This window comes from Lepidochelys kempii, chromosome 1 (assembly GCF_965140285.1).
Source record: "Lepidochelys kempii isolate rLepKem1 chromosome 1, rLepKem1.hap1, whole genome shotgun sequence".
Classification (NCBI taxonomy): Eukaryota; Metazoa; Chordata; order Testudines; family Cheloniidae; genus Lepidochelys; species Lepidochelys kempii.
In genome coordinates this window covers 326491749-326519238 of record NC_136380.1, presented here as the reverse complement: position 1 = coordinate 326519238, position 27490 = coordinate 326491749, and the positions used below count along the sequence as shown (strand labels likewise).

Below are 27490 nucleotides of genomic sequence, written 5' to 3'. Positions count from 1 at the left end.
GTTCCAGGTGGCTCCCCGCGGGCGGGGGGGGGGGGAGGAGGAGACGGGGAGACCTGTCACATTGTGGTCCCTGAGTCTTCTGGTCAAAACCAGTCCTGTAGGCTCTTCAGGAGATTGAGCTGGAGTTTTCAGAGCTGATGGTTCTGCCACTATCCCTTAACGACAAGTATTTCCTGAGCAGTGGCTTATATTGAGCCAGTCTTTTCTTTCTGCCTGTTTTCCTAGTCAGACAAACGCAACAGATTTATTTCTAGGTTGAGCTAAACCAATATATCCATACACCATACATCCAATTAACCAGGCCAACATTCATTATTACAGAGTCACTTTCTCTTCACACTCATGAACGCTGTTCCTTTGACACTTGTTGGGGCGGCTGTTTGGTAACAATACATTCTGTATCCAGCGGTTCTTTCATACTTCTTTCACTGCATCCAAACCCATACAATCCTCTACAAAAAGGCTGAGAAAACAATCTAACATGAGTCTGCCTAGTGACACTGCAGAGAATACTAGACAGACAGATACCCAATGTTTTATGGAGATTTCTTTATTGTACAATTCTACTGGTGACAAGAGCTTTCCTATAGTTGTCTTATGTGTTGCTTCATGCAACATTAAAAGGATAGTACTTAATGAAATGAGACATGCTATCTACCCCATCTGGGCTCCTATACAAACACCCATCAACTGGAGTATTCGAGTGCCAGTACCCAGACAATGGGTATAATTTAACATTATAAATTCCTTAGCATAAGTTCAAATACAATGATTGTGAGGAAGAGAGGCACATGCTGGATGGAGATAAGAGAAATTTTTTCACAAGTTAGGGATGCCATCTTCACTTTGAGCTGCTCCATTTCACTCTGCCTCTGGGTGAGGAGACCATCCAAAATTAACAAACATTTTGGAGAGTTGATGCTACATTACATAATTCTGTAGGTTTTTTTTTTTATTTTAAAAGAATTTTAGCTTTTCTTTACTGTTCAGTGACTCTGAAATCACTTCTATGCAATCCGTCTCAGAAAGTGCCACCTACAATTTTGTATAATTGACAGACACATAGTAGGATGCATCAAACAAGCTGTTGTAGTTTCTGGACATGATAAAAAGAAAAGGAGTACTAGTGGCACCTTAGAGACTAACCCATTTATTTGAGCATAAGCTTTCGTGAGCTACAGCTCACTTCATCGGATGCTGTAGCTCACGAAAGCTTATGCTCAAATAAATTGGTTAGTCTCTAAGGTGCCACTAGTACTCCTTTTCTTTTTGCGAATACAGACTAACACGGCTGCTACTCTGAAAACTGGACATGATAAAGTAGGATAAATTCTAATGCTGGCTATCCTTTAAAACACGGGGAAAATAAACACACAGATGGAGTGATATTTAAATTTAATTTGAAAATCAGGGTAAACATATGTTAATGTTGGGGGCATCTATGTGCCCAGTCCAGGAGTAACAACACAGGTAAAATTCCCCTTTCCTTCAATGGGAATTATGCACATTTAAGTCTGAGGCCTCGACTACGTCGCAGTTGTCATACTGTTTCAGTGTATTACTGTGGTGTGATAATAGAAGCACATTCTCTTAATTAAGCAAATTGTATAGAAAATAAATTGATGAAAACTTTTAGTTGTCATTAACTAATTTCCCGAGCTTGATTTTTATGAGAGCTGTCTGCTCAGGAGTTCAAGAATTATCTGATTACTGCTTTCATTGTACTAGATAAACAAATACACTCTTCAGTTCTGGTGCCACATGGCTGCACTTATGAGTAACAATAAAACTTAAAACCAGCAGAGGAGAAAGACAACAGGAGCAGCCAGACCGGCAAACAGTTGAGGCAGAGTGCTTCCAGAGCAGATGGATTACGCCTCACTCAGGAGAGGACACTCCATTTTTAGATGAATAAGGCAATGAGATCAATGCACAAGTGCATTCATATGAAAATAGCACTCCTGAAGTGTTATTGCTCCAAGGTGGACTACGCATACTCAAGAATATAAAGCAGTTTAATCACTTGGTAGCTTTTTTGTTGCTGTAAGATTTTCAAGGACATTTAGATGTTGTCATTTAACCTAAGAGGTTAGCTCTTCTCAAGATATAAAGGCTAATTGTCCTCTCATGACAGTTTTACACAAGTGTAACTATTCATTACATCAGAATTACTTTTGGTTTATACTGATGTTGGTGAGAGGGAAATCTAGCCCTAAAACTTTTTTTTTCTACAGCTGATTTTTTATTGTGCCCATAACCTTGTACTATTAATATGTCATGTGCACTAACCTGTCTCTTTCCTCCTCCCCTACCCATCATTGTCTTCTGTCATAATCAGATGTATTTGTCTTATTTTGATTGAAAACTTTAGAATGCAGGGTCCTTATTTCTGACATGTCTGTAGAATGCCATATACCCCAATGGCATTGTATAAACAATAACAGCAGCAGTGCTGTAAAAAGACAGACATACCCCAAGAGGCCTCGGGTGGTGTCCAGAAAAATGACAGTCTAATTTCTCGGATTCTTCAGCTCCATCCACTTCTCCTTCATCACTGGACAATCTACAAACTAAATCTCCTCCCATGGAAGATAGTGGCAGTTCCGGTACATAGCCACTGTGGTTTGAAGAACTGTTGCTGTTTATACTATTTGCAGATGATGGTCTAAGAGGAGAAAGAAGATTTACAGTCTCAGTGTTTTGAAGAAGCTCCATAACCAGCTTGCTAAAACCACATTGCTAAAACCACATACGGCACAACATCTGTTCAAGCTCCAAAGTAAATGGCACAAGAAATGACAGCGTAAGAAGCATAAAAATGATGTGGTGTAATTAAGAAGATTTTTTAAAAATTACATCACTTTCACAGTTCAGCCTTTCACCATTACATTTGTGTTAGATGAAGTTACATTTGGGGCTCACAAGGAGGGTCAGTTTAAGAGGTATGAAAGGCAAAGAAGGTATATTTGAATAAAAACAAAAAATAAATGGGAAAGAAACTGAAAGGCTAACACATGGAACCATTACTCTGTTACTTGCTAAAAAACTAGGTGTCCAGTTCTGCAATTTTATTTGCTATGAAATTCCTACCAGAAGAAGGTCAACTAGCTTAGTAACTGTAATAAAATGCCTGGCTTAGTTTATTTCTAGCTAGTTAAGTAAATCCAGATAGCTCTATATAGTATGATTTTCCCAGTAGACAACTTTATCTAGTCTTTCTCTAAAACCCTATAAAAAAAATCAAAGCAGGACCATCCAGAATAGTGCAGGCTTTGTGCTAGACACTCCCCGCCCACCCCACAAAACAATCCCACCCCCCCGTGCATGATAGTGCCTTCTTTGGTAACAAATGTATATGCTTCAAAAGCAGCCTAGAAACAATCGTTGGGGGAATTCAGTTATAGTCAGTGAAGACTTGCACCCTACGTGGCCAAGTGTGCATGTGTGCTAGTCTGATGGTAGAGGGAAACAAATGGTCTGTAACTGGTAGCCTGATTTTGTCACTTCTCTAGTCAAGTGAATTTACTGCCAAATTGTTTCTCCGTCAGTTTTGTAACTCTCTGATTCTGAGAAGTCACACGTGCAACAATCCAGAGTCCAAAGGTAGATTTAGAGAAACAAACATTCGAGCACGTCTGTTGAGTGCTTACAATAAAAACTAGCTGCTGCTAATACAGGCATGTTTTCATTGCCTAACAGATTTTTCTCTAACATTACCTTGGAGTTGATGAGAATCTTAACATAATAGGAAGCAGCCCCCGTAAAATGTCACTAGCCATAGCCAAGCTGCCTCTGTTTTGTGGAAATTGCCCAGAGTTGCTTACACCTCTAACTGCACTGAAGTTTAGAATCTCAAACCAGTTATACATGTCACCATAACGAGAGCTAGGAAGGCTAATAGTCACTATGATGGTAAACGCAGGCACTGCAAGAGAAATGAGTACTTAACGGGTAGAACTACAAAGCGTAACTGGTAAGCTCATCTTCCTTGCCTGTTGTTCTGACCGCTTCACCCTTCTCTTTGAAACCCTCCACTGGCTTTCACTGCAGGAAGTGCAAGCCTTTAAGTCTCTTCACAACTCTGCCATTCCCTGCCTCTTTGCCCATCTCTTTGTATAGTCTCCCCTCTCCACCAGAGATGCCAGCCTCATCTGCCAGTTTGTCAGTCTCACCCAAACATCTACACATGTTCTTCCATGCTCCTTGCACATGGAACCTTCCCTGAACTGAATTAGCCAATTATTGCTGGCTTGAGGAGCTGACCGGAGCACCTGACAATTACTTTATTCAGAATAATTTCTGAAGTGGCAAGCGCAGATATGCATATAAAAACTGCATATCCTTGTTTGTAGCTCTCTTCCTGCACCCTTTGTATGTCACTTGGTTATTTTAGATGATATGCTCTTTGAGGCATGGACAGTATCTTTGTATGTGTTTGTACAATACCAAGCACACTGGGGGCCCAATCCCAACTGGGACCTCTCAGAAGAAGTGAAATATGAAATAATAAAAGAAGCATGGATCAATCTGACTTGACTGACCCCCATCAACACTATCCAAAACTGGTGCTCCAGTTCAAAAGAGATACAAGTGACTGTCACTTGGCCTGCTGCGCTATATGCTAGAAACTAGAACACATGGGGAGTTTACCAGAGCATTACTCGGGTTCAGCTGACCCAGTATACTATGTCAGAACTTCTGTGGAGGAGCTTCATCAGTTTCTTTAGAAGTTGGGCTTCCATTCTAAGAAGTGTTATTAGCCCTTGTGGTTGCAAAGAAAACCTGAATAAGAAATGATTAGCTACAGACAGACAGCCTGAAAGAACAGTGCTAAGGGCCAGCTGCTGATCACTTTGTTTACACTGAAGTCATAAAATCATAGAATATCAGAGTTGGAAGGGACATCAAGGAGGTCATCTAGTCCAGCCCCCTGCTCAAAGCAGGACCAACACCAACTAAATCATCCCAGCCAGGGCTTTGTCAAGCCTGACCTTAAAAATCTCTAAGGAAGGAGATTTTGTCACTTCTTTGTCACTTCCCTAGGTAACCCATTCCAGTGCTTCACCACCCTCCTAGTGAAAAAGTTTTTCCTAATATCCAACCTAGACCTCTCCCACTGCAACTTGAGACCATTACTCCTTGTTCTATCATCTAGTACCACTGAGAATAGTCTAGATCCATTCTCTTTGGAACCCCCTTTCAGGTAATTGAAAGCAGCTATCAAATCCCCCCTCATTCTTCTCTTCTGCAGACTAAATAATCCCAGTGCACCTTCCTGTACAAGCAGTCCCATTAAAGTGAACAGGAACTATTAAGTTGCACCTTCCTTCACAAACTTAACCGAGAGGCATGAATTGCCCTGATTCACTTAAATGAATTGACTCTAAAACCTATTCATGATATTTGAATATTAACTTTGCTAACTTCTACTGACCATTTTAGCTGAAACATTCAGCTATTCTGCGACTGACAGCAGAGTTTATGGAATAACCACTCTCCCCCACCCCAGTCAGAGCCCTGACTATTATACCGTGATTTAAGTACCGCTATTGGTGTTATCTATTTCCAGCTCCTGAGAAGAACCCTATATTAATAGTTGATTATGGAATAATCCATATAAATATGACACAAATATAGCATTATCTGTACACAAGACATAGAGGGACATTTCCTATAGAAGTTACAGAATATCGCATTCATGCATTTGAGAAGGCTGCTCACCTAGGAAGTACAGAATTGGGTGGTCTAGATTTTGCAGGAAATGTTACTTTAGGTTCTTGCCCAGAGTTCAGTGAAGATCCTGGCAAAGAATCCTGTGCTGGTGTGGGATGGCTCTGATGGGTTTCCCTTATAGACTGTGGATGCTCCTTGTCTTTTGCAACTTCTTTTTCCCTGGATCGAGCTTTGTGTTCAGCTAGAAGGATGTCAAACTGTTTTTTGCGACCTGGAACTGCTCGTCGATGGTTAAGTGAATGAGTCTAAAAATAGGGTGGTTAAAAAGAATTTTTGTATAAAAATGTTTGTGAATGCTCTAAATTTCTGAAACACAATTCTAAGAGAAAAACTCCACTTAAAACAACTTTAGATATAGTCATGGCAATAAAAAGTTGCTATTCCACATTGCCCTGGATAAATTCAAAAAATTATTTTCAGGAAGTGTCCAATTTATCTTTAAATTATCTTTCGGGACAATTTTCATAATGGAAACTATCCATTTACCATTTCCAAGCCAAACAGTATTACTAATATTCTGTCTAGAGCATTGTAATTGCAGCCCTTAATCTACAATAAATAATTAGATCTGGTTGGACTGGCAAATGTATAAATATAAATAAGGGTGGATATTCAAGCACATTGCCCTGTTCCCCTCTACAGACCAACAGCAGTAGATATATGTGTGTCTTACACTGTTGTTTCAGTCATGTGAGTCTTTTAGCCATATAAGCAGATCTCAAATTATTTATAAGAAAATGAATTTCATCTTTACTACAAGGAGACTGTGTAACAGTGCTGCTGCATATATTAACCAAAAGTCAGTGTTTAAAGCAATGCTACTGAGTGCCTGTAAATAAACTGTAATGCCCTCTGCATCACAAATGATAAGGAAAACCTTTGTCAAAAATATCAGTGGATTGATGTAGATGCTCTGATTCACCAAGGAAACAGAATAGAATTACTTTAGCAAGAATTACCTGTGGAAAGTGTTTGAATACCATACCCATAGTCTCTAAGACAGGAGCAGGTATGACCTCTCAAATTACCGTGGTGGGATTTTAAACTATAACAAAGCATCTGATATTTTATCTTCTGAGAAAAGTACCTTGCAGGTGAGTGATCTTGTGCAAGGTTTCTTTGTTTCAGGATCCAGTACTCCACAGTGTTTATTTGGGTCAAATTCTCTTTCTGTTTGGGGAAAAAAAGAAAAGAAAAGATTGTCTCAAAAATACATGTTTTTAAATGGATGTGTCAATTAAGACTGCTTCCTAGAAAATACATATTTTTTAAGGGGCTGCAGTAAGCTGTCCCTGGTTATTCACCCAGGCCCAATTTGAACCATCCTGACCTATACCAGCAAAGCATCTCTTGTACCACATGCATGGCTGAGACAATTCTGTTCTCTCCTTTCCCTGCACATGGCACCCATCAGTAAAAACAGGATTTCACTTACAGAATTCAGAGAACTTGCTATTACACTAGGGAAAGCTTCACTTGACAAAAGGTCTTTTGGGAGTAGTAGTTAAGGAGGTTGTGTCATTAATGCATTCAGAGATATGGGCTAGAGAATGGGGCTTGATAGAAGGGTCCAAGTACCAGACTAAGCCAAGTATTTGAATTAAATTCCAGCTGCAGTAGAACCTCAGACTTACGAACACCTCGGGAATGGAGGTTGTTCGTAACTCTGAACAAAACGTTATGGTTGTTCTTTCAAAAGTTTACAACTGAACATTGACTTAATACAGCTTTGAAACTTTACTATGCAGAAGAAAAATGCTGCTTTCTCTTTATTTTTATAATAGTTTATGTTTAACGCAGTACTGTACTATGTATGCCTTTTTTTTTTTTTTTTTTGGTCTCTGCTGCCACCCGATTGTGTACTTCTGGTTCCAAATGAGGTGTGTGGTTGACTGGTCAGTTCGTACTAGGAGGTTCTACTGTATGACTATCACTGTGGCCAGTAAGGCCAACATTTTCCATATGGCTATTGATTTTGGGTGTCTCAAATCTTCGGGTGCACAGCTTAAGACTGACTGTATGCTGCAGCTCTCAGTTATTTCAACTGGGAGAAGCAGGTGAGCAGAACCTCTGAAGAATCAGGCCATAGATATCTCAAGCTGTACACTAAAAATTTGAATCACTCAAAATTACCAGCTACATTTGGAAGTTTTGGCCTAAATCTGTCCCCTCTTCACCAGTTGTAAAAATGGGTTTAATAATTCTTATTTTCCTATTTCATAGGGGCATTGAGAAGCTTACTTAAAGTTTGCAATGCATTTTGAAAAGAGAAAGAAGTTACCTGAGTTCTAAATATTATTAGCAATAGTAAACATCCATTGAGAGATTTGTTTTAGTATATTTAATGCTAACTGTACTAGATTTACCTATTTTACTACCATTTTTAATTTTGTATGTCTCACCCACAATTTATGTATAACATAGGTTTTAGTTTTTATATTACAGCACTGTAGCAGAAACATGAACACATACTTATTTTATACCTACCTCCCCACTGTTCTGATAGATATATGCATAGCTATTTGTATTCCTGTCAAGGCTGATTCCCTACTCTGGCACTTTGAGTGCAGAAGGTGGGGGCCTGCAAGGATTCTAAAAATTAATACTAGCCACTCCAGTCTTGTGTTAAACTCCCAAGGTTACAGCTTTTCTCTGACCTTGGATGGGTAGACCACCACCCAAGTGCAAAAACCTCTTTGAGAACCTAGGAAGGCGCATTTGGGAATTCCTTCCTGTGGGGTACTCTCAAGCCCTTTCATCCCCACTCTGGGGAAGAGCTGAGAAAGGAAACAAAGGAAATCAGCTGTTGCCACCAAGCTAATTAAACATGTGCACAAACCTCTTAGGGACACAAAAAGCCAATCCTGTTCTTAAAAAAGGTAAATTTTATTTAAAAAAAGAGAAATAAAATACATCTGAATTTAGGATTTTTGCTAGGTTTTTAAAGAAAACAATTACAAGGATTAAGCATCACAATAGCTTCTTGAGGTCCAGCTTAAAGGTTACAAGCAAAACAAAAGCACCGGGGTTAGCACAGAGGAGTCCACAAGCCATAAAGAAATAAAAGACATACTGAATTGCGTCTTCCTAGACATTTCCTGATCTACTTACATATCTGGGGTTTCAAATGAGTAGTTTCTAGGTATGATCTGAGGGATAGCTCAGTGGTTTGAGCATTAGCCTGCTAAACCCAGGGTTGTGAGCTCAATCCTTGAGGGGGCCATTTAGGGATCTGGGGCAAAAATTGGGGATTGGTCCTGCTTTGAACAGGGGATTGGACTAGATAACCTCCTGAGGTCCCTTCCAACCGTGATATTCCATGATTTTCATACCTGGCCCAAAGCTTTTTACAGCATCACTGCTCTGTCCCCCTCTCTCTGGAGAACCACAACAGACAGACAAAGGGGGAGTTTTTTTCCCCAATTTTGAAAAGTTCTAGCCTTCCCATTGGCTTTTTTGGTGAGGTTCTCACTCCCTTCCTTTTACCTATGCAGGGAGACTTTTTAACCCTTTACAGGTAAAGCAAGTAGAGAATAGCTACTAAGAGGGCTTTTTATAGCTAGCTGGCTGGCCGGGTCCATAAAAGGGAGTGACCCCTCCCCTTTCATTTATCACAATTCCACTGTCACATACATAATGGAGAAAATAGCTCGGTCGTTCAACAATTCCCTCAACTCTATGTTCGTACAGTTGTGCAGTTTTGTGAATGCCACTAATAAATACTTTAAATCTATATAGAACCTTTAATTTAAGATCCAAAAATGCTTTACAAACAATAAATCTCAACATCCCTGCTGAGACAGGGCATGAATTATTATCCCCATTTTAAAGATGGGTAAACCGAGGCACACAATGAAGTTAGGGGACTTGCTTAAGGTCATACAGCATGTCAGTGGCAGAGCTGGGAGTAGAATCTGATTTCTGACTCTAACTACTTGCAATAGGTAGACAACACTTACTTCCTAGATGTACTAGTGACCGACAGATCTGAGTACTGAGTTATACATATTTTTTAGAACTTAATTATAAACAAAATGTTAAATTAGTATTTGTGTTGTTGACCCTTGGATAAAGGGACATGGCAGAAAGAGGGGATAACAAGGCATTCAGAGCAGGTGCATACACCTGAAATGGTGGTCAGCACCATCACTATTGGAAAACTACAATGGCAATGAAATCTGTCCTGAGTAGTAGATGCTGCTGTGGCCCTTGACGCATAGCAGACACTAAAGGGCTTGCGTGTACACTAAATAAGATGAAACTACAGAAATACTTAATACATCAAAATGTATGTTCACAGGACAATTGTATGAGTCAATTATTTAAGTTATGCTGTTAAATGTATATAATGTGTTGTTCTAGGTTCATTTACATAATCTCCTCCTTTGCCCCCCAAAATTAAAACAAACTATACAGACAAAACTGTAACTAAAAAGAACGAAAAGAGAAAGATGGAGTGAATGGACAAGCCTTGCTATATGCCCTGAACACCCATAAGCTCAGACTGTAGGACCAACATGAAAGCAAATTCAACAACCAAGAGTGCTCCACTAAAAACATTAGCCCTCCAGCCTCAGGAACACACAAAACTGGGAACTGTCAGAAAATCCTGACTGATCAAAAACTACTAGGATGGAGTATGAGGAAAAAGGCAGTTCCTAAGACAGCTAGGTCCCAAACTATGCAGGGCTTTAAAGATATGAGCCAACATCCTGATTTGCAGTCAGAAAAACTGGAAGCCTGTATGACCCACAGAGCAATGACATAATATACTTTGTGCAAGGAACACTGCTAAGTAAGCAGGTAAACCACAGATTCTTGTAGTTGAGCAATCTTTCCAAGAGTAGCCATGTACACCAAACTGCTCTATGGTGAAGTCCATGTCTAAGTGGAAAGATCACCACCTTCTTGCTAAGCAATGATAAAAACAGAGCTCTTCGATTCCCAGAGAGTAAGAGTATCCATTATGTCAGGTCAGAGTCCCAGTTGTAAATGTGACCTTGGATTGTCACAGATCTGCACTGGCATAGCCTGAGCATGCTGCAGGGTTGACACACTGATCCTCCAAAATGGCAGAGTGCAAGCATTTCTCTGGAGCAGCTGCAGTGGGTGGCTTAGAGCAACATTATAGTCTTGGCAGAACGAAGAGGAGGGAGTAAACTCTACAACCTATAGCCACAGCTTGCAAATCAGCAGATAGTCCTATCTAGATGGGGCTTCCAGTTCTTTAGCTTTGTCCATAAATGGGATTTAGAATGGAAAAAGGCTATTTTTCCAGATTCAGTTCTTCCAGTTTGCTGCTAGGGGACACTGATCCCTGAGACTGCCTCTCGCAGCTCTCTAGGCGGGCTACCTCTCTCCCTGCTCAGACTTTGTCACAGGGAGGAGGGCAGCATCCCTGACCATCCCCAACAAGAACCAGCCTTCAGCCATAGAAAGAGCTTTAGCCTCACTCAAGGATGTAGGGTAAAGATAGAGGGCAGGGCTGTGAGAAGGAAGTAAAACTGATATAAACCAGTTTAAGTCCATTGCTGGGACTGAGATGACTGGCTCCACTTCTGCAGCAAAAGACTGAGATGAACCTAAAAATTACCCTGCCCACTTAGTGTGTAAAACAAGTATATTAAGTCCTGGGTATATTCCAAAGAATCTTTTACTAACCCTCAGATCTTCAGCTCAGCCTGTGCCAAATTGTGTGTAATAATGGTGGGAAACCAACCGCGTTGACGTACAACCTGTATAAAACATTTACATGTTCTCACAACTTACTTTACTTGCCTCATTGTGATGAACAATCACAAACTGTATCATGGTGCTGCATCAATAAGTGGGGCAGAGAAGGCAGGATTTAGTGGATTCTAGATCTGGTAACAGAACAGATCTTTAAAGAACAACCTGAAAACTATCAGTTTTGTGGCTCTGGCAATCAAGATATTCATGTGAAAAAATAGCTTAAGATCCACCAGAATGACCACAAAGTACTACGACAGAGTCCTAGCCTATTTGGAGATTTCCCCCAAGCAAATTTTCATATATTGGCCGATATGGTGAACTGGCAAAATTTGCTGAGTCAGTGCCAGTGTGGAACTACTCTAGCCCTAGTTAAGCCATATGAAAGAAGGCCCCATACTGTGATGACTTCTTCAGAGTAATTAGTCACTCTAATGACTGTTGCATATACAGTAAATATTTATAAATAAATACAACATCAGTGTATACAACCCCTACAGTCGTCTGTGGAGCAAGGCTGGTAGTTTGAAGACTGAGCCCATCAGCTAGCGCTTGTTTTCACTGCAAGAATTAGCTTGAATTAGCACACTCGAGTTACTCCCCTGGAGCTAGCCTAGGTCAAGTGAGAGTGGCGTGAGAGCAACCACACTGCAAAACAGCACTCGAGCTACACAGAGTGATCAGATTAACAGATGAGTTGTGAGCTGCTGCATCCCCACCGCATTACTTGCTTGAGCATCAGCAGCATTTGAGTTTCAATGCAGCCCCCTTACAGACCAGCTAGCTTGAGCTTAAAGCACCACTTAACTTGAGCTACAGATATAGTGTGTCTGTCCTGTTGTCTACTTAGGGGCAAAACCTGAGTCACAGCTTGAGCTAACAATGCAGTGAAGACAAGCTCCCATTGTCCAGGGAAGAGACATCTAAGCTGAATTTTGAACTTAAGCTCCTAAAAATTTTAATATTTCCTTAAACCATTCTTTCCACTGGTATCTTAAACTGTTTTCTGGTAGAACACAATGCCCTGTATTTGTTCATTGGAATCATAAATTAGATCCTAGTAAATGAAACGTTAGATGAAAAAAGATAAATGAGTCATTTATGCTAAGTACTTTCAGCTTTGTTGAATTTTGGTATGGTCACCTGCAAAACCTTAGGAAAAAAGGGTTTCCTGTGAGGCACCTTTAACTAGTTAAGAAAGAAGACACCATACTAAATGCTTTAGCGCAATGGCACTGTTCCATACCACACACAGTCTTAGAAAACACACCTTGCACTGTTTTGGAGTCAAGCCATTCTAACAAGGCCATAATACTAACTGCCAAATGTGAGAAAATTAAAAAAACAACAACGTTATTCAGTCTACAAAAACCTGGGTTATACTTTAAACTCAATTACAAATAATAGCATTCACCTTTATAAATTATTTTATAACTAATCAGTGGTGTCACAACACACATTTGGGAAACAGAATCAATTAACTTTCTATCAAGCGCACAGCCTAATCTGTATAGCACTGCCAATAGGAAGATCAGACTTTCAATTCACACAAGAAATTTCCTGCCTGAATCTCGGTGTGCTGCCAGTGGATGAATAGGCCCTATGCAGCTTCTGATGCAGTTACTTTTGCTGGAAAACCTAACTCAGACATTTTGTTTTCCTTCATTCAGAACAAAAATGTATTTTCTGCTTTTGGCAGCAAATTCTCTGCCCAGAGTCCTGCAACTGGCCTGGCTCAGCTCTGGGGAAAAATCCTCCCCTCTGGCTGTAAAGCAGTGGGCACTTTGTAATTGCTACTGCATCCTTGAGCTCCAGTTTCTTCCATGAGGCTTATCCTCTTGCTCCGTTGGTGGATCTGCAAAGTGACAGATCAACAGGCCCATATTCTGCCTTCTCACCACAGATAAGATTGTGCAGGTCATGATCACAGATTGTGCAGCCTCCCCAAATCCTACCTCCTCCTCCCCATTAAGAGAAACCAGACCCCAGTTTTGCTCTCTGTGTGTGGATGTACACATGTGCAGCCCTCTTCACTTGTGGTGGAAGAAGAAATGAGAGACAAGATTTACCTAGCACCAGTGTCTCTTCCCTAAATCTGTGTAGTATTTCCTGATATTTAAGAAAAAATAAAAGCTTAAAAATTATTTTACAGTGTGATAGGGTGAAGTCCCATCAGATTAGGGTGACGTTTTTGTATCATACTGCCTCCTTACCAAAATTAAAAACAGAATGTTGTACACAGCATATACTCTAAGTTTTTGTCCCTTTTAAAGGTATAACAATGCAAAATTGTACGCATTTCCTGAGAGTAAGATGAGTAACTGTATTGCACAGCTACACAACTAACACACTGGAGCCACATAACAATATCCCTGAAAAGCTCATTCATTAGTACAGGCATGATGTTTAACATGAAAGACACTTACTGATGGCACATCCAATGGACACCTTGCAAGTGGCAGAAGTTATGTTTCTCAGTTGAACTAACCACATGTATATAATAAGAGTCCAGGAATGTCATGTGAGTCATTCTGAAGCCTAAAATGTCTGTTGAGTCAGTATAAAGTGATGGAAGCAGCTAGAAATGTGGCTGAGAGCTCTTTTTCTTCAGATTATTAACAGGGTGAATCATCACTGGCTTTTGCACCCTGTTACGGTCCAGTTTTTAAGTTCTCAGCCATTCTGACTTTACAAATTACACCTGTGCAGTGTACAACTAGAGAAGGCATGTATCTATGCCATGTCAAGAGACTCAGACCATTGTGATACCAGAGGTAACTCAACCAATCACCACCCTTACTCTGTAGCTAATTTGCATGCACATCTTCATTGGCTGAATGAGGGACACTACACAGATTATGTGGCCCAACTGCCACACCCATGCACCCAACTGTCACCGGCACAAATCAACACCACTCACACAACAACATAACCAGCACACACAACTACCCCAAACTCACATAGCCTCTTGTCAGAGCATACACCTCTCACTTTCCACTCAAACAAATCCACACAGCTCTCCCAGCACAACACAACCCACACACAAATTAACACAATCCCCCACCCAAAGACAAAACCAGCACACACAATAACCCCACTCTGAAGCCCTACGATGTCTGTTGTGTCAGTGTGAAGTGATGGAAACAGCTTCAAGCAAGGTAGAGAGCTTTTTCTGTTTAGAATATCACCAGGTTCAACCATCACTGTGATTCACAGTCTGTTACTGTCCAATATTTAAGTTCTCAGACATTTTTGGCTTTTTTACACACAACTTTATGAATTATAGCCACCTGGCAGCATGGGCCCTCAGCTACAAGATATACATTAATAACTCAAATCTCAAGTATTCAATTGGAGTGACTGAAGAACAATACTAAATCTTGGTAAGTTGATCATTACTACACTGGTTTGCAGCAAATTTGTTCAATATGGCTAAAAATAAATTAAAAAGGGAGAGCCTGTTGCCCTTTTATTTTACTGCATTTATTCCCTAGATAGTCTACATTTTATCTGCTGGTCAACTGAGGACAAATAGTTAACCACCAAGGTTAATTCTAAGGCAAAATGAACTTGTATTTTATTAAGGAAATATTTTATCCATATGGCAAGGACTTGCAGGCTAACTATTCATATTAAAAACAGCATCTTACAGTAAAACATAGCTATAGCATATTACAATATATTACTCTTCAGCTACAAAAATTATTAATGAAGAATGATGGACTATCTCAAAAGGCGCAGTACAATATCACTCACCTGAAAGTCTTTTGTAAGGCTTGTTACTGCTTTTAGTGCCGTTTTGGTGTTTCTTGTCTATTGAAGGAGCTAGAATTCCTTTGCCGTTCAGAATCTTTTCTGGAGATGGTGGCACTGACTTAGATGTCAAAGCAGATTTAATCAAAGTTGGAGCAGGTATGGTGGATGAAGAGGCTGAGGAGGAGGTGATGGTGGTGGCGGTTGTAGAATTCATTTTAACATTGGCACCATCTGCCTTCACTAGGTTAGGAATTTTCTCTAGACTGACTACAGGAACAGGAACACTGCAAAACCAAAGAAAGAGTCTTCAAGTTGTATTTTCTGTACCACAGGATTTACAGTTTTTTAACTTATTTCTACATTTTATTATGAATTAGACACAGTTATATAAGAACATCTGAATGAAGTGACATAATATCCTGGGACCAGACTAAAAATGAGATACTTTGCAAACATGTAATATTTCGTTCAATTAGGTATTTACATAAATGGCCATTTTTCAAAGCATGGAAGTTTTGAGAACCAATTATATAGGGTCAAGGTATATACTTTTCCTTTTTACGATCCATTTTCCCCACTATTTATAATTCCTCTTTGGAATCTTGAAATTTAAAATTAGTCTTTTTATATAAAGATTTTATTCCTCCAATAATAGGCAAACACTTTTTTTTTTTTTGCCATACAGTGTTCATCATGATTGTGTGCTTTGCTATTGGCAGTATTAACATTAATTAATAAATATCCATAAAACATTCTCTTGCTTAGAAGGGTCCCAAAAGATTATATGTATTTTGGGGATTAGAGGGAAAGAAGTCACATTTTGAACCTGGCAACTTTAACAGTCTCCCTAATGAGTTTGGCAGACCCTAAAATATATTTTAATACAATTTTAAGAATTAATAAATAAACAATCAGCTTAATTTGTCCTTTCTAGAATAAGCTCAGCAATAATGAGCTCTGTATAATTTGACCTTTTTAACAGTATATTTATGGCATTAACAAATGTAACATTCTCAATTCAATAGCAAGAGGTGAGCAAGATCGGATTTATTTTAGTTTAATAAAGAAATTTATTTTAATCCTAAAATGCTTTGAGTTTACTGGCTGACATGCAAATGAGCAGACATATAGTGAAGATGCACAATTCTTTGTCCATCCATCCAACATCCATCCTCATATTGCCTGCCAGCTCAAGCCCTCCCCAGGAAAACAAATCCAGATAGATAACATTCACGATAAAGAGGCACAGAGCTTTAAGCCCAGGTATTGTTAAAAAGCCATAATGAAAACATCTCCATTATTCCACTCCTTGCCCCACCCTCTTTGAGGCATTCCTCTTGTCAGACAGGGTGTGCTCAACTACTTTTTCACCAAATACACATCCAGATGGCACGCAAATTCTCTGGTGATGCTCTCGGGGCATTATTCCATACTGAGGAAACAGACAGACTGTCCTTGAAATGCAAGAGCTGTTCCTAAACATGAATCAAAGGGGATATTTATGTAGCAGACCAAATCTTCACCAGTAAGTACAAGTATCACCTCTGCTGCTTTCTCAGCTTCTGCTTGCTTGGCCAAGAACGGCTACACAGGGTCAGACCAATGGCCCACCTAGCCCAGTACCCTGTCTTTCAACAAAAAGAAAAGGAGGACTTGTGGCACCTTAGAGACGAACAAATTTATTTGAGCATAAGCTTTCGTGAGCTACAGCTCACTTCATCACAAAAGCTTATGCTCAAATAACTTTGTGAGTCTCTAAGGTGCCATAGAATCATAGAATATCAGGGTTGGAAGGGACCCCAGAAGGTCATCTAGTCCAACCCCCTGCTCAAAGCAGGACCAATTCCCAGTTAAATCATCCCAGCCAGGGCTTTGTCAAGCCTGACCTTAAAAACCTCTAAGGAAGGAGATTCTACCACCTCCCTAGGTAACTCATTCCAGTGTTTCACCACCCTCTTAGTGAAAAAGTTTTTCCTAATATCCAATCTAAACCTCCCCCACTGCAACTTGAGACCATTACTCCTCGTTCTGTCATCTGCTACCATTGAGAACAGTCTAGAGCCATCCTCTTTGGAACCCCCTTTCAGGTAGTTGAAAGCAGCTATCAAATCCCCCCTCATTCTTCTCTTCTGCAGGCTAAACAATCCCAGCTCCCTCAGCCTCTCCTCATAACTCATGTGTTCCAGTCCCCTAATCATTTTTGTTGCCCTTCGCTGGACTCTCTCCAATTTCTCCACATCCTTCTTGAAGTGTGGGGCCCAAAACTGGACACAGTACTCCAGATGAGGCCTCACCAATGTCGAATAGAGGGGAACGATCACGTCCCTCGATCTGCTCGCTATGCCCCTACTTATACATCCCAAAATGCCATTGGCCTTCTTGGCAACAAGGGCACACTGCTGACTCATATCCAGCTTCTCGTCCACTGTCACCCCTAGGTCCTTTTCCGCAGAAAAAGTCCATAAGTCCTCCTTTTCTTTTTTGTGGATACAGACTAACATGGCTGCTACTCTGAAACCTGTCTTTCAACAGTGGCTGGTTCCAGAAGAGAACAGTGCAATTTATTCCGTGATCCATACCCTGTCATCCACTCCCAGCTTCCGGTAGTCAGAGGTGTAGGGACAGCCAGAGTATGGGGTTGCGTATCTGACCATCTTTGGCTAATAGCTATTGATGGACCTGTCCTACATGACCGTATCTAATTCTTTTTTGAACCCTGTTATACTTTTGGCCTTCACAACATCCCCTGGCAACAAGTTTCACAGGTTGACTGTGCATTGTGTGAAGTACTTCCTTATTTTTTTTTTAAATCTGCAGCCTATTAATTTCATTGGATGACTCTTGGTTTGTGTGTAGGGGCAAATAACATTTCCTTATTCACTTTCTCTACACCATTCACACCTGTGTCATATCCCCCTCAGTTGTCTCTTTCCCAAGATGAACAGCCCCAGCATTTTAAGCTCTCCTCACATGGAAGCTGTTCCATACCCCTAATCTTTTTTGCTGCCCTTCTCTGTACTGTCTCCAATTCTAATGCAACTTTTTTGAGATGTGGCAACCAGAACTGCATGCAGTATTCAAGGCGTGGTCATACCATGGACTTACATAGCAGCATTGTGGTATTTTCTGTCTTCTTATTTATCCCTTTCCCAATAGTTCCTAACATTATGTTAGCTTTTTTGACTGCCGCTGCACAGTGAACTGATGTTTTCCGAGAACTAACCATGACACCACTCAAGAAAAAGATCTTGGAGTCAATAGCTAATTTAGACCCCATCATTTTGTATGTACAGTTGGGATTATATTTTCTAATGTGCATTAATTTGCATTTATCAACACTGAATTTCATCTGCCATTTTCTTGCCTAGTCACCCAGTTTTGTGAGCTCCTTTTGTTAACTCTTTGCAGTCAGTTTTGGACTTAACTATCATGAATAATTCTGTATCATCTGCAAACTTTGCCACCTCACTGTTTGCCCCTTTTTCTGGTTCATTTATGAATAGGTTCATCAGCACTGGTCCCACTGCAGGTCCTTGGGGGACCCTGCTATTTACCTCTCTCCACTGTGAAAACTGACCATCTATTCCTACCCTTTGTTTTCTACCTTGTAAACATGAGAGGACCTTCCCTCCTATAGCATGATTGCTGACTTTGCTTAAGAGCCAGGGGTGTGGAGACCTTGTCAAAGGCTTTCTGAAAATCAAAGTACACTATGTCCACTGGATCACCCATGTCCACATGCTTTTTGACCCCCACAACGAATTCTAACAGATTGGTGAGGCATGATTTTCCTTGACAAAAACCATCTTCCTCAAGATGCTGTGTTCATCTATATGTCTGATCATTCTGTTCTTTGCTGTAGTTTCAGCCAATTTGCCTGATATTGAAGTTAGGCTTACCGGCTTCTGATTGCCTCTGGAGACTTTTTTTTAAAAATCAGTATCACATTAGTTATCCAGTAATGAGTGCTAAAGACTGAGCTAACCTTTAATTTAAACCCCCAGGATAACCTAGAGCACCAGGCCATCCCAGACACAGATACTTCTGATGAGTCAGAGTATAAGAAGTTGTTTAGTCTAATCATTGTCTTACAGACCTTTAAACTGTGTACATACTATAGTTAAAAAGAAAATGCATTAACTGGATGGGTACAGCACAAAGTTTCCCCTTATTACAGTTTTATTAAATGTTTCTTTTGAAGCACAAATCAAGTTTATTAACTAAGGACATTATCATTGCAAACGTTTTAAAAGAGCAGAGAATGTTTACAATTGTGCTCATTCTCAAAAATTTTATATTGTTAACTGTGCATCTTCTTCTGAATCAAGATAGACACTGAAATATGCTAACATAATATGTCTGTTAAGTGGAGTTTTTTTGCCAGGAGCATAAGTTGCCAGTGCTCTGAGATGTGCTATGGCTACCTCCTGACTTTGAGTGGAGTTCAAGATACTGGATTTTTCATACAAAGCACCAAGTGACTTAGGACTTACCTGTTTGAGAAACTGCCTCTTCCCATGCTGCATTGCTGCAGCTGGCAGAGGTGCCAGGGCTGGAGTTCCCTTAGTTTGAAAGAGAAGGAGCTGCTGACAGGGTATTCTCTGTGAGGGGCCCTGAACTTTGGAACCTTGGTCCAAAATAGCCCAAAAGTCTATTGATCTTCAGGGCATGCTGCATAACCTCTCTTTCTCCAGGCTTTTGAGGAAGGTGAGCGGAAAGCTGGAATGTGTGACTGAAGGGCTGGGATCTGTGGCTGGAGCACATCCACCTTCCCTTTCCCTGGTTTTGAAGAGTTAGGAATTTTTGTTTTATCAGTGTGATTGTAGGTTTTAATATGGCAAAAGCACCCAGAGCCTTGAGATTTGTATAAATCATACACATATCAAACCATAAAAGAATTGTGTAGCATAGCAATATCCAGATCTGGTATTAATTAGATGCAACTGTCAAAGAGGGCCAAATTCTGTGGTGGAAAAAATGGTTTTGTAAGTTGGTCAGAAAATGGGCAAAACTGTAGCATAACTTATACCCACTCTACATTCAATAGGTATGTGAAACCAGTATAAGTTACAAGGTGATTGCACCCAAAGCAACACAAGGGTGCAAGATAAAGCATATCCCCTATACCTGCTTTTCCTGCTATAGTCTCACTTCAACATTGCCACAGAACTTGGCCCTCTGTGTGTATTCCTCTCCCACTCATTCAGTGAAAAGACTCCATTTATATAAAAATGACTTCTTGGAGAAAAGCATTAGTCTTCTTAGAGATGATTGAACTACAGTAATTTATGAACACAAGAAATCATGGCCAATTTAACTCAAAGTCAAGTAGTTTTTATTATGTAAAAATAAAGCTGAATAAGTTTTCAAGACACATTTTTATTTTTATATAGATACATTTAAAAACACTGATAAGCAATAAAAAGGGGCAAAAGTGTCCCCCAAAATAGATTCTCTATTTTAGTATTAAAAATAATGGAGTAAATATGCTAAAACAAGAATAATGGCAGAGAACTTACTTGTTTTATACTTACTGATAACTCAGAATTACAGAGTCTTGAATGCATATGGACCAATGAGCTAACTAACAAAGCCCAGGAGGGGTTACTAGCTTGGGTAAGTTTCAGACCACCAAATCAAACTAGAGAATAGAATGAATTGCTCCTTAACACCTGTTGTCTGTAATGTTTGGAAAGAAAACTTGTGATATTATGGGGGACTTTACTTTTGGAGACATGCTGGAGGTCTCATGTAGCCAGAAGTAAAACATCATTAGAATTTTTAAAAATTATACATAATTTTCTAACACTAAAGGTATTGCATTCAACACAAGGCAATTATCTTGGACCTCGTGATGACAGATAATGATTAATCAATCACAGAGCTGGAAGCTGTTGGTTGCTTAGGGACCAGAAAACTTTAAAAAGAAAAGGAGTACTTGTGGCACTTTAAAGACTAACATTTATTTGAGCATAAGCTTTTGTGAGCTACAGCTCACTTCATCGGATGCATGCAGTGGAAAATACAGTAGGGGGATTTTATATACCCAGAGAACATGAAATAATGGGTGTTACCATTCACACTGTAACTAGAGTGATCGGGTAAGGTGAGCTATTACCAGCAGGAGAGAAAAAAACCCTTTTGTAGTGATAATCAAGGTGGGCCATTTCCAGCAGTTGACAAGAACATGTGAGGAACAGTAGGGGGGAAAATAAACATGGGGAAATAGTTTTACTTTGTGAAATGACACATCCACTCCCAGTCTTTATTCAAGCCTAATTTAATGGTGTCCAGTTTGCAAATTAATTCCAATTCAGCAGTCTCTCGCTGGAGTCTGTTTTTGAAGTTTTTTTGTTGTAATATTGCGACTTTTAGGTCTGTAATCGAGTGACCAGAGAGATTGATGCATTCTCCGACTGGTTTTTGATTGTTCTAATTCTTGACGTCTGATTTGTGTCCATTTATTCTTTTACGTAGAGACTGTCCGGTTTGGCCAATGTACATGGCAGAGGGGCATTGCTGGGACATGATGGCATATATCACATTGGTAGATGTGCAGGTGAACAAGCCTCTGATAGTGTGGCTGATGTGATTAGGCCCTATGATGGTGTCCCCTGAATAGATATGTGCCAGCTGTTTCCACATATGCTCAAATAAATTTGTTCGTCTCTGAAGTGCCACAAGTACTCCTTTTCTTTTTGCGGATACAGACTAACACAGCTGCTACTCTGAAACCTGTCATTACAGAAAACTTTAGTTTTTCTCCAAGAGATCACTGATATAAATGGTGCCTTATCTTTTCACTGAATGAATTGGTGGGGGTGGGAAGGGGGAGAGGAAGGGGAAAGAAATACAATCATGACCCAAATTACATTCAGGATGGGCAAACAAAGGAAAATCCCAACCAGTAATGTATACATTTGGCACTTCAAAAAGGATTGTTAATAATGACACAGAAAAGACAGAAGTGTTTAATAAATATTTCTTTTCTGTATTTGTAAAGAAGCAGGATTATGTATTCTTATCACTGAGGATGAAGTACCTTCCAGGTCATTAATAAACTAAGGAAGATGTAAAACAACATCTACTGGGAGTAAATATTTTTAAATCAGCATGCCCGGATATCTGGCATTCAAGAGTCCTAAAAGAGTTAGCTGAGGAGATCTCTGGTCCTCCTGATATTAATTTTTAACACATCTTGGGATATTGGGGAAATGCCAGAAAACTGAAAGAGTGTTAATGTTGTGACAATGTTCAAAAAGGGTTAATATAGGTTGGGCTAGCCTGAGCAAAATAATGGAAGAGCTGATATCAGACTCACCTGAAAAAGAATTAAAGGATAGGAATATGATGCTTGCCGGTTAACATAGTTTCATGGAACAAAACTAATTACCTGTACTGTAACTGTTGTTGTTTGAGATATTGGTGCAGATGTGCAGTATTCCACTCAAAGTGTGCATCACAGTCTGAGAACTTTGCAAAAGCACTCATGCCTTTCAGTCCTATAGCCCCTCCCCTGCTATAAGGGCAATGCTGCCCTGACTCCCTTCAGTTCCTTCGCACCAGAATCCAAAGCTAATAATTCTGATGAGGAGGGGATGTAGGGTGGGTCGTAGAATCTACATCTGCACCCACATATTAGAGAAAAACAATTACAGTTCCGGTAAGTTACTAGTTTATTTCTTCGAGTAGTTGCAGACATGTATTCCACTAAGGCCACTCAAAAGCAATAACTAAAGGAGGTGGGGCTAAAGAACAACTGCAAAACTGCCCTCCCAAAGTTTGCATCTGACCTTGATGCAGTCGTACTAACATAATGCTTGGTAAAAATATATACTGAAGACAATGGTAGCTGCTCTGCAAATGTCTAATATAGAACATCACTGAGGAATGTGACTGAAGCTATTTGGGCCCTTGTTGAATGAGCCACTGGTCTTTGAGAAGGTGTAGACTGAGCCACTTCATATGCTGCCATAATGCTGGAAGTAATCCATCTGGGAACTGTCTGCTTGGAAACCACCTGACCCTTCACACGATCTGCATAAGAGACCGAGTCAAGACGACTGATGACTTGGAGACAGACAATCCTTTTTAAAAAATCTGCATATCAGGGAGTTAGAAAAAATTATCTTCCCTTAAAACACTGGAATGTCAATATCCTCATTAAGCAGACGCTCAAGGAGCTCAGAGACAGTCCTGATGACTTAAGAAGCAACAGATAATCCAAAACATCTTGAATGCATGCTTGCTTTGGCTGGATTCCCAGAGCTAGTGACCAAACAGAATAATGCTTCCATTTGATAAAATATGTCGTTTAGTAGAAAGCTTTCTGCTGTTAAGTAACACTCAGTGCCCTGCTTCCAAGCAATGTCCTTCCCCCTCATCTAACCATATAGCATCCACGTCAACAGATGCAGACTGCTCAGTGCATCAGAAGGGAGGAGGGGAAAGTATTTGGGATGTCAGACAGGTCAAGAAGATCAGAGAATCAGCCTTGTCTTGGGCAAGCTGGCGATGAGAGTATCAGTTTGGTATGATCCAACTGCAGTTTCAGGATAACCTGAAGAATTAAAGTATACATCAGCTCTGATCCCCAATTCAAATGGAAGGCACTGATTAAAGAGCCTAGACTGGGTCCCACTCGAGATCACAACTGACTGCATTTCCTGTTGTCTTTTGTTGCAAACAAGTCTATCACTGCAATACTCCAATCTCTGAAGATGGATCTCAATACGTTGTTCTTCAAGGACCAATCATGATTCTAGGATAAAAAACTGTTGAGGTGGTCGGCTAACTGATTCTGAACACTAAGTGAGCCGCTGTGGGGGTAATCACCTCCTTGATACACAGATACCAAAATTTTATCACTTCCTGGCAAGGTGGGTTGGAACTAGCCCCTCCCTGCTTGTTCACATAATATATTTCAATGATATGGTCGTTAAGGATATGAACCGCTGTACCCCTGATCTGAGACTGAAAGGCCAGGCATTCACTGTAAATAGCGCAAAGTTCCAGAAAAATGATACAAAGGGAAACGTCCAGAACTTGCGATGACCCTAGATGTGCTCCCCAGCCCATTGTGAATATACTGGGAACTATAGTCCTGGTTGGAGAAGGGTGGACAAAGGGAACACTGGACAAACATTGAACTGATCTGTCCTCCACTCTAGGGAGTCCAGGATGTTTGGTGGTACTCATACTAAGATGTCCTTCAACTGACTATCTGGGAGCTAGACTAGTTTCATCCAGCCTTGATGAGAACACAAATGCAATCTTGCATGTTGGACTACCTAAGTGCATGCCACCATATGCCCTAGTAACTTTAGGCACACACAGATTGTAGCTGATGAGTGATCATGAGACCAGAGGGATAGACATAGTTGGTGAATTGCCTGAAATTTCTCGATCATTAGGAAAGCCCTCAAACTTGTATAGTCTAGTAGGGCCCCAATGAACTCTATTTTTTGAGTTGATATTAGGTGTGACTTCCCTTTGTTCTAAATTAGACCCAGGTGATCAAAAAGACAAAATTGTGAACTGGATGTGGCAGAGAACGTGGTCTTTGGACTTGTCCCTCAGTAACCAATCATCCAGATAAGGAAAGATGTGAATTCCCATTTTCCTGACATAGGTCACCACTACAGTCATGTATCTGGTAAATACATGTAGGGCTGAGGACAGGCCAAAGGGAGCACCATATATTGATAATGCTGCACTGCCACTACAAATCTCAGAAATATCCTGTGGCCTGGGAAAATCTGCACATGGAAGCAGGCATCCTGAAGATCTAGAGCAGCAAACCAGTCATTGTGATCCAGTGTGGGGAGAACAGTAGTCTGGATATCCATGCAGAATCTCCGTATCTGATGTATTTGTTGAGACCATGAAGATCAAGGATAGCTTTCATGCCTTCTTTGGACTTGGGGATCAGGAAGGAACAGAAGCAGAATTCCTTTCCCTGATGATGAACTTCCTCTCTAAAAGCCCCCAGAACACCAGAATTTGGACCTGCTGAAGGAGGTAGGAGGGGAGAATGGACAGAAATTGGATGGTATAACCTGATCCCAGAGTGCTTAGGATCACCTTGTCCATAGTTATTGTTTCCCAAGCACTTTAGAAGCCTGTCCTTCTGAACTTTGGAGATATGGTCAATAACTTCACCATTGGTATGCTGCCCTCAATACAAAAGTCAAATAGGCTGCATGCCCTAAGGTGGTGGAGGAAGGGCTGGTGGATCAAATCTGGACCCAGGTCTTCTTTTCTGGTGATCTATGCCCCTTTCTAGGGAAGTCTTGCTGCCTAGCAGACTAATATGACTGTCAGACGTATCAAGGTAGATGGTATTGCTAGTGTTGCTGTTGACTCATAACAATGTCTCTTTGTGGCCTGCTATAAACCCACAGTGACTGCAAAATAACACAAGAGTCCTTAAAAGGATGCAATGTCTTGTCAGTTTTCTCAGAAAACAAAAACCAATCATCGAAAAGTAAGTCCTCCTCTGTGCTCTATTGGACCTCAGGAGCTACGCCGGAGTTCTGTAATCACTAGGTCCTTCTCTTTATTACAGAGGTGGCCATAAATCTGGATGAAGGATCTGCTGTCCAGTACCGACTGCAAAGACATCTTGGCCACCAAACGGCCTTCTACAACGAATGCTGTAAACCAGGGGTCTCAAACTCAATTTACCTTAGGGCCAGTGCCCATTCTAAAATCCTCCCAGCGAGCCAATAATGTCACTGAAGATGGTGTTCAGAAAACAAATGGTTTATGTTGTATTTTTTATTTCAAATTTCTTAGAAATAATAAAATTGTCATACAACTTTATACAATTCTTTGCCTGCCAGAGAGTTTTTAGTGCTTGCCAGACACCTGGCAACGCTTCAGTTCTGTCAGATGTTTAGCCTCAGTGTCTGAGCAGTTGAAACCTTCAGGATTGCAGCAAGGGGTGCATCAGACAGTTGTGTTCAGTATTTTGACTTATTTATATTCATTGTGGAAAAAAGTGATGCTGCCTCCATGGCTGCCTCTGCCCGGCGACTAGTGATGTATCTCTGTTCCTCTCCCCCAGCCAATGGGAGCTGCGGCGGGCGGCTCCTGCAGCAGACAGAGCCGGCAGTGTGTCTGCATGGGTCTCTCCTCTACGGGCCATAGTGGAGAGGTTCTTGGGCCGCTGATGGCCCCGGGGCCGGGACTTTGAGACCCCTGCCTTAAACTCTTCCTTGGAGGATTCTCGCAACTTATCCATAAACTTGGACATAGCATCCCAATTCCCAAAATCATACTTAAATGATAATACCTGCTGTTTCGCAATACACATTTGTAATTAAGAGGTTGAATAAACTTTTCTCCCTATCAAGACTAGCCTCTTAGACTGTTTGTCTTTAGGTGTGGATTTATATCTCTCGTGTCATAATCTCTTGTTTGCAGCCATCACAACAAGAGAATTAGGAGCTGAATGTGAGAAAAAAAATGCTCAAAACCCTGCCTGGGGACATAATACCTCTTATCACTATGCTTTGCTTTTAAAGACATTGAGGTATTTCACAGAGATTTGGCAGACTCTAACATCACTTCATTTATATGGAGAGTGACTCTGGCAGGAGCAGAGGACTGAAGAATATTCACTAATGTATGGGTGTTCTTCTGAACAAACTCAGCTTGAATACCTAAGGGTGACACTGTTTGTCTCAGGAGATCTTGATGTGATTTTAAAATCCTCTGACACCAGAGATGAATAATCTGGCACTGTAGCCTCATTTGCTGACGAGGAAGAAGAGGGAAGCAGGATCAGTGGAATCTCCTGTGGCAATGCATGACTAAAATAGGATCAGACTGCACCAACTCATAGGGAGTCACCTCAGTCTGCGGCTGCAGCACAGGTGGATCATGAGGGGACACTACCAGAGGAATGTGTGACCTCACCCTGGAACGAGTGGAAGACTGGGACCTCAGTGAATGAGGAACTCCCCGGGATTTCCAAGGAGGCCACTGTCGATAGGGGTACGGCACTGGTGGCCAGTAGGAGCTAGGCCAGGAACCTTTATCCCTGCAGAAGCAATACCAATCTCTGTATGTAGGGTGACTCCCAGGAAGTCTCAACGACCCTCAAGAATGGTGTGGCGAAGGAAAAGTCTCCAAACTCAATCCTGAAGACCCTTCCAAGTAGTCTGATAGTAATGGAGGAGCTGCTCCAGTGAAGCCAGTAAACACCGCGTGTCATCCACAGCCCTATATGCAGGTCTCATCGGCACCAATGATGGTACGATGGTTG

The 27490-nt window shown here is 40.7% G+C and overlaps 1 protein-coding gene across 6 annotated transcripts in view; it reads right to left on the bottom strand.

The window, feature by feature from the left end:
* ATXN7L1 (ataxin 7 like 1) overlaps window positions 1–27490 on the bottom strand; it is a 197855-nt gene that overhangs the window by 28560 nt on the left and 141805 nt on the right. For 5 of the 6 annotated variants that reach the window (XM_073328480.2, XM_073328479.2, XM_073328481.2 and 2 more), the window contains 4 exons: window positions 15220–15503; window positions 6821–6903; window positions 5722–5978; window positions 2473–2665 (listed from right to left, as the gene is read on the bottom strand). In XM_073328480.2, the coding sequence (XP_073184581.2) occupies window positions 2473–2665; window positions 5722–5978; window positions 6821–6903; window positions 15220–15503 (817 nt within the window). Of the gene's footprint in view, window positions 1–2472; window positions 2666–5721; window positions 5979–6820; window positions 6904–15219; window positions 15504–19712; window positions 19831–27490 lie in introns of those variants that run through there. The other variant, XM_073328485.2, reaches the window with a different exon arrangement.